This window comes from Telmatherina bonti (genome assembly GCF_933228915.1).
Source record: "Telmatherina bonti genome assembly, chromosome: 17".
Classification (NCBI taxonomy): Eukaryota; Metazoa; Chordata; class Actinopteri; order Atheriniformes; family Telmatherinidae; genus Telmatherina; species Telmatherina bonti.
Genome location: NC_136615.1, coordinates 8,875,546 through 8,883,971, shown reverse-complemented (window position 1 = coordinate 8,883,971; position 8,426 = coordinate 8,875,546). Strand labels below are relative to the sequence as shown.

General features: G+C 37.6%; 1 protein-coding gene across 1 annotated transcript in view; it reads right to left on the bottom strand.

The window, feature by feature from the left end:
- The window catches only part of acads (acyl-CoA dehydrogenase short chain), a 15,977-nt gene extending 7,782 nt beyond the window's left edge, over positions 1-8,195 (bottom strand). The window contains exons 1-6 of the mRNA XM_079256626.1: positions 8,101-8,195; positions 5,769-5,929; positions 5,049-5,198; positions 4,856-4,967; positions 3,449-3,600; positions 3,198-3,368 (exon numbers count right to left, since the gene is read on the bottom strand). Coding sequence (XP_079112752.1) covers positions 3,198-3,368; positions 3,449-3,600; positions 4,856-4,967; positions 5,049-5,198; positions 5,769-5,929; positions 8,101-8,128 — 774 coding nt within the window. The 5' untranslated portion in view covers positions 8,129-8,195. The remainder of the gene's footprint in view (positions 1-3,197; positions 3,369-3,448; positions 3,601-4,855; positions 4,968-5,048; positions 5,199-5,768; positions 5,930-8,100) is intronic.
- Between the last annotated feature and the right edge of the window lie 231 nt (positions 8,196-8,426).

Below are 8,426 nucleotides of genomic sequence, written 5' to 3'. Positions count from 1 at the left end.
CACACATGTCTAACATCTATAATGTGTTAAGGACCTACCAAATATTAATATTTACAGTTTTGGTGCACATCGTATGAATTAGTGCAAAGATATAAGCATCTCAGGCTACGAAATTCGGCACACATGTGTAACATCCCAAGACAAGCTAAAAAGTCAATGAAACACATGTTGCCATGGTAACGGGCTGTCCGCCATCTTGGCGTTTACACACATTCATTTCTCAATATGTGAATTGTATTTCTCTATTAAAATGAACTGGCTGTGCGGGTCCTTCACATGTAGCATTGGGACAACCAGGACTCGGGTGGAGGGTTCGGCATGAGGCGAGGACCCGATGGATGCCGCTTGCGGCTTTAATTTTATTTATTTTTTTATCTTAATTTGGACCTTTGGAGGTGCGTACAAAAATCAGGCAGTCCATGCTGCCGCCGCCTTTAGAAGGAACGTGGAAAAGTCTGGTACATCTGTGTTCAGAGAGACAAAAAATTAAACGAAATGCTAAAAGGATGAATGAAAAATGTGCAATGGAACCAGGTTTATAAATAATCACACGGTGAGATATGAATCATATAAAAGCAGCTTTATGGACAAACGGGTTGTTAGTTCCTCGTGCAGATGGACGGCAACGCGCAGTCAAACAGCCTCATGGTGGCGAGACGGCAACACCAGAGCATGAATTTTAATCTGCTTTACAGACTGAATCGTCTACAGAGTGTAAAGCAAATGATCTCCTGTCCCCCCCCCCCCCCCCCCCCACACACACACACACACACACACAGAGCAGCATCCAGATGTGGTGTGTGTGATTAAATGAAGCTTCCAGATGCGTCTGAAGGTTGATCGGTGGCGTTATTAACCAGGATCTCCGCGTGAAATGAGTTGAAATAACAAAGAGCTGCTGCTGACGTAAACTTTAGGTTATTAAAACCACAATCAGCTGGAAGTGGAAGTCAGAGGTGAACTGGTCGGGTGAGGTTGCAGCCAACTGGACCGATGTCTTCAGCAGGACCAGTTTTAGAATTAAACAATGAAAAATACCATAAAATGTTTAACATGATCTGCAATTTATTGCATTTAAAACAAAAACAAAAAAAAAAATCAGTGAATCACCAGAAGTTATTTTACCCCTTTTAATTAAAAACAATGCAACATTTTTAAATACAGTATTTTACTTCTACAGACATATGCAATGATACTTTTCTGTTCATTAATGATGTTTAGAATTTATCATGATCTATAATTCATTTTAATGTAATCTATAAAATATTTATAAAATAATATCAATATGTAAATCTTCTGTAAAATATAGCTGTATCATTTTTATTTCATATTTAAAGCAAAGGCAAACTTGCGTAATTTCATTTTGTTTAATTATATAATATATTTATTTATTCTCCAGTGAGTGGAAACGTATTGGATGACTCACTAACATCCACTGAAGTGGTTTATTTACAAAAATATCATCTTCATTCATGAATATACAAGAAAAAAGTTTGTAAATATGTGTCCACTATATGGCCACTCTGCATGAAAGGGTTAATAACCTGACAAAAAACACCACAAATGCTGATTCTGGTCAAACAAGTCGACTCAAACGTTGGTAAAAGCTCCTCGGGTTTTCTTCTGACCCCAGAATAAAACCAGATGAGAAGATTTATAACCGTTTGTAAGAAATAGGAATAAATTCATTCAGAAACTTTTTTTGTTCGTCTGCAAACGTTTTTTGGTTGTTTTAGACTTTAAACCGGATGTGTGAAGATTTCATTTTCAGCCGAGCGGGTCGGGACGATGCTAGGAGCGTTCGTCTTCACCTCTCACCTGAAAAATGCTCCTTCGCTTCTGAATTAAAGAAATTTACTTTAAACTCTTCAGGTTAGGGCTGGGCGATATGACCTTTTAGTAATATCCCGATATTTTTATGGCATGTCACGATATACGATATATATCTCGATATTTACCTTAGCCTTGAATGAATGCTTTGGTGCATACAATCATATCAGTAAGATGATTTTGTGTCTCCATTAAAACATAATTGTTCATACTGCATTAAGATATGCTGATTTTAAACATTCATGCCAAAAGGATGAAATTGTAACGAAGCAAACTGATCAAAACCGGATTTATTGAACAGTTAAAGCAGTGGCAGAAACATGTCATTTTAAAACAAAATAAAGTGCCTTTGAATGATGTAATAAATGCAACGTATGAAAATAGGAGCTCTAGGGGGGACTTTTCAAATGATGAACTATTATAAGGCTTTGCTTTATGGATATGTTTTTGAGTTGTAGTATGTTTTTTTAAATCGCAGACTTTAGCGTAGAAATCAGTCTTATAATCCAGGCAGAATGTCCTCGTATCGTCTCCAATAAACGGCCAGCTTTTAATTCAGGATTTGATTCCCACTCCTTTCTGTACTTTCTAGAGACATGAGGAGCTAGATAAATATGCTTGTGTCACACACACAGTGGATGAGGTGAGTAAGTGACAGAGGCTGTGAATGTAATCAAATAGAATTAATTATTTTTGCGTGACGTGAAAAACTTTGTAATTTACGTGCCACTCTGTAATCCAGAGCGGGATCAGTGGCGGATTTGGCTGTTCATTGTGACTGTAGGTGGAGTCGTGCAGGTGTCCTCTCTGCTCCTCTGACTGGCTGCAGCTGCAGCCGGAGCTGACTGAGTGCTTTAGGACGGGGAGAGACTCTCGTTCTGACAATAACTTTACAATATGCGCTTTAAAGTCAGTCACCAAAACACCAGGAAAGTCTCCAATAACTCCAGTAAAAGTCGCTAGATTTGTCGCTAGTCGCTTTTCACAGGAAGTCGCCAGATTTAGCGAGAAAGTGGCTCCACGCTGCCTCTCATGACGTAGCACGTAGCTCACGTTATGTACGTAACGAGGTGCGCTTGCTTTAACTCTCTGTGCAAAGCGGTGCAGAGTCGAGGAGGAGGGAGGAAACCCCGTCCACAGCTAAAAACACCTGCGTGACAACAGGATACTCGAATATGACAAATATAGGCATTTTCTATATTCGCACATGGGACTAGCCACGATAAATTGAGTATATTCGATATATCGCCCAGCCCTACTTCAGATGTCAAAAAACTGCAGATTTATTAACGATTCATGGCCGTTTCTTCTGAATTACGAGCTCAGAAGAAGATTTTCTGCCACAACAAGGAGGAGGGTTTAAATACCATTGCGATTTTGAAGCCTGCTCCGCGGGGTCCCAGCATGTTGTCCAGCGGTATCCTGCAGTCCTCCAGGATGAGGTTAGCAGTGGACGAGGCTCTGATGCCCAGCTTGTCCTCCTTTTTGCCCAGAGAAAGTCCCGGGTGTGGCATGGGGACCAGGAAGGCGCTGATGCCCTGCAGACATGGAGGTCAGAGAGCTGTTAAGAGTACATGAAAAGTGCTGAAAAGACCAAGTGCAGCGTGTTTTCTCGTGCCTTGTGCTTCAGCTTCTTGTCTGTGGTGGCGAAGACGATGGTGGCCGAGGCGTCCCAGCTGTTGGTGATCCAGGCTTTGGTTCCATTCAACACCCACTGGTCCCCCTCCTGACGAGCCACGGTGGAGGCGGCACCCGCATCGCTGCCATTACCTGGAGTTTAAATGACACAAGCCGGCTTTAATAAGCAGCAGAATGACTGAGTTGTACCTAAAAATACGGCGGTTCTAAATGCGTTAAGGGCCATGAGTTTCACAGCTAACAGCAGCCACATGGGTGTGATTTAACAGAGGATGTTAATGTGGTAAAATGTTGTTTTTGTAGAGGAAACAAGCAGAAAACTAAAGCCTGCAGTCGCCGTTGCAGGGTGTGTGTGGCTCAGAGTTACAGCTGAAAGAAACGCAGAAGGAAAAAATAAGAATCAAAAGACTAAAACTAAATACATGAAATTATTTTCTGAATTAAAATGAGAAAAACTAATAAAAATTTAATAAATTACAAATAAAGACAAAAGTAAAAGTTAAATGTTTCTTCATTTTATTTGTTATTTCCACATTTATTCATTTGTTTCAGAAGATTTTTTTTATTTAGGGGACGATATGCTTTTGTCCCGATTTGATTCGATTTTTTGGGTGCCGATTTGATTTAAATTGCGATTCTCAAAATTCTTCAATGTGCATGATTTTTGTAGATTAAAAACAATAAAAAAAATGATAAAACTTCTTTTTGCTCGTAATTTTTCTTGATTTCAGTTCGGAGAAAACAACCCAGCAGCCAGACCATCATTCTGCTGCTATAATTCCCAAGAAAACAAGCAAAAAGATCAATTAAAAACAATAAAAATTACGAAAATTTTTAAAGTGGATTCATTTTATTTAATTGGAAAAGATGATTTTTAACAAAAAAATTTATTTTAAAATTGTGAAACAAAAAATCTCGATATGCGATTTTTCAATTAGATTTTTTTCACCCCTAATTTTTTCCTTTATTCCTTTATTATTTAACAAATTTAATGTTTTTTGTACAATTTTTTCATTCAGTCGGTGGAAAAAAGCAGAACGTAAAACAGATATCAGGTCAGATAGAATGAATCAAGTCCAGCCAAATTCACAATTCACCTGGATTTAGATGACATTTTTAATAAACTATTTTAATCTATAAGATACAAAAGATTGTCCTCTGTAAAAGCAGAAAGTCGATAAGAAAACTGATCAAATAAAATAAAATATCAGAATAAATTAAAAATTTTAAATCAAATTTTAAAAATGAAATAAAAAATAAGATAAGAAAAAATTTAATTAAAAAAAAAATTAAAATAAGAAAAATTAAACAAAAAACTAAGATAAATTTTTCATTAAATTTATTTTCATTAAATTAAATTCAATTCAATTCAATGAGTCTTTGTTACCTGGCTCGCTGAGGGCGAAGCAGCCCACCATCTCTCCGGTGGTAAACGGGGAGATCCACTGTTTTTTCTGGTCTTCTGAGCCAAACTTCAGGATGGGTCCGATGTAAAGAGACTGAAGCACGGAGACCAAACCAACCATTATCACACCTCAACTGTCACAACATCCGAGCAGAAATATTCCCTTTGCACCCACGTTGTTCACAGAGACCACCACTCCGGTGCTGGCGCAGCCTCTGCTGATCTCCTCCATGGCCAGGCTGTAGGCCAGGTAGTCCATCCCTGCTCCGCCCAGCTCCTCTGGGACCTCCATGGCCATCACACCCATCGCCCCCAACTCATGGATCTGGACAATGAAAGCAGAGTGTACAGATCTGTTTTAACTCCTCGTGTTCCTTTTAAATCCCTTAAATCTGCTTATCTAATAATAAAATCTGCTGATTTTATTATTAGTTTTCCAGTTATTTATGTGTTTGGCTCCTTCATATTTGACTTGTCTTTTCTCTCCTAACTTCAGTCTTCTGATCAGGAACTCTTAAACCTCGAGGTGGTCGTTCTTTTGTTGTTCGGGCTTCTCATAAAATGTGGATCACTTTTATACCAAAGCCTGACACCCTCACCTGTCAACAGCTAAGAAACTTTTCTCTTAATTTGCCTTTTTTTCCCAACTTTTTTAAGCATTTTGCTACATCAAATGATAAATTTGTTCATAAAGTTTAAAGTTTTGTTTGGCACATTCAGTTTTTAGACAATATTTATTCTCATTTTGCTCATTTCCCCTGAAGTTTTATGAATATTTTTCCACTGTTTGTTTTGCTTTTAGGCACGGACAACATCAACACACCAGAATACACCAACACATCTCTAAATGCTGCCAGAAAGTCCAGTCAGATATGCAGCAGACACCATCGGCTACCTGTTTGGCCGGGTATGCATGCTCTTTGTCCAGCTTTCCAGCGATGGGGATCAGTTCTCTGTCTGCGTAGTCTCTGCAGGTCTGCCTCAGTATCTGATGAGTCTCTGGCAACTCTGCCAGCTGGGAAAAACTTCGACAGCCGCTGAGACACAAGCCCAGAGCTGAGAGAGAGAAAAAAGGACATGTTAACACACAGAATTCATCCAGCTTCAGCCATGACATATATCTGGCTCCATGCGCAGCAAAATCCAACTAACATGTTTGCAGAGATTATTTTTGCTCCAGACTTCCTGTTTCAGCAGCTCTTTGTGACATTATGGACACTTAAATGAGCTTTTCTTTCTTTGGTTCTGAATTATCTGGAAGACACTAAACTCTGAAATTCCTGCACCTCTCAGCCTGAACTGTAGGAATTTCTGAGATTTCTTCTGCTCCGTGCAACACCTGTAAAATGAACTACACTCAGCACAGCTGCCGCCGGTGCAGCATAAAACCCCAAATATTCATTTTAAAGTCATGAGAAAAAGAGAATCACATTTCAAAAATTGGAAACTGGCTCATAAGGATAATGTAAAAGCTTCAGAACAAGTTTATTTGCAGCTGCTCCACAAATTAAATCAAACGGCAATTATTCAGTTCTATAAAAAAAAAAAAATCTGAAATTAAATTACTGAACAGGGTTTTGTCATTGTTTTTACTGGTTTTTTTGGCTCATTTATTTGCTTTGGAGAAATTAATATCAAGTAAAGATGTACATATGTGTCTATATTTATATTTTAACCTGTTTTTTTGTTGTTGTTGTTTTACCATTTCATTTAAACTGTGCATCATAATAATTTTTAATGACATTTGGTTTGTCGTGAAGTTTCAGCAACACTGCAGTTCATAAATATTTGGTTGATTTGTATCTAAAAACACCAGATGAAGGACCAGAATAGAAGATATAGACTCAGATAATGTAACAGGAATCAGTCCACATGCTAAAAGACAACTTAATGTGCTATTTTAGAAAATGCCAATTAGACAGCAACGCATCTAGATGTAAAAATCGGGACACATAAGAGTCAAATTCCTGATTATCGGGACCTTTGGTGCATTTTATGAGTTATTTAACTGCTTTAAATTTTGTTTTGTTTTTTATGCAGCCACAATTTTCCCTTAAAACTGGGAAAAATAAACGCTCCTTTTAGGAATTCTGAATTTGTTACAATAGATAACGAAACTTCGTCTTAAAAAACACAAATTACCTATTATTCCTATTAACCAAATGCATAAAGGGTTGAGATGATGATTTATATAAAGGCTTTATTTCTCTGGTTTATTTTTTTTTTTTTTGCCAGCTTCATAAGATAGCTGCAGAGAGCCGGAAGTGATGCAAGATGTTATCACAGATGTAAAGATTCACACAATCAGAGCACATCTGACACGTAACACATAAAGAACTCCTTTCCATCAGATCAGACTGCTTTCACCAACATTTAGTACAGATTATGTGCATAAACAAAAACAAAAGAACAAAAGAAATAGGAAAATAATCACTGAGTTTTTCTAGTAAATATTGAAAACTTGAGCTGAAAGATGAAGGTGGCTCTCACTGAACCTCTGTCGACATGTCAGAAGAGCAGTGCATGAAAACAACCTTAGCGAACCTGGAGGATTTAGCAGAAGAAAGTATGTAAAAACCCTCCAAACACAGACTGAAACACCTCTTCCTTCACAGTTTGCTGTTTAGAAACTTAAAAGATGGAACAAATAAAACAAACCCGACAGAAGACATATGTACACTTTTTAAAAAATCAGTTTTAGTGACATTAGAAAGCTTTAGTGGTACTAAACCCCCACTGTCTTTGAACGCAGCACCGGCTAGCTAGCTCGCGCAACTGTATTTGGGTGAAAGGTCAACATCACAATCAGTCACCTTTATTTAAACATTAAAATCTTTAATAAAACATTTACAGCTACATTTTTATCTCTGTAGAGAAGTCTGCAGCTGATGCTGTTATTGATCAGACAGCTGTACCTTTAACTAACCGACGAGCTAACCGTAAACACCTTCAATCAACCTGTTTTTCATGCTATTTAACCATGACAAGAAAATTGTAGTACTTAGCCTGTTTGTTTATCAGTTTTAAGAGTTAAGCCATACAATAAATTGGTTTAATCTACGAGTGCGCGTAGCAGCTGGAGTTTGGTAGGAAGCTAAGGTGTAAATAGTTCATTCTGCAGCAAGTAGCATGTAGCTTCCGTACGCTGATATTTACAGGTTGTTTGTAGGTAAAACTCCACATTTCATTCTTTTATTATTCTGTGTTTATACTTGCAAAGACCTCACCTTTTCTTGCTTTAAAAAGTGCGGTCATGATGCCTTCCACCTGGGCAGTTCTCTAGTAGAGAGTTTATGAAACGTCCTGCTGCCTTCACGTGTCGTCGTATTTTATGTAAGCATGAACTTGAAGCATTATTTTCCATTTTTAATTGAGACATCTAAACTAAAATTCTGGCTACTTTTGAATGATACATGTTCTTTAATCTTTATTTAATCTTTATTATTTGTTGTTTATGTTCGTTGTTTTTCTTTACTAATTTTGAAAAAAATATTGTAAATTAAAAAAAAAAAAAACAATCCAATCACAGATGGAGGAAAATTCGATGACCGGG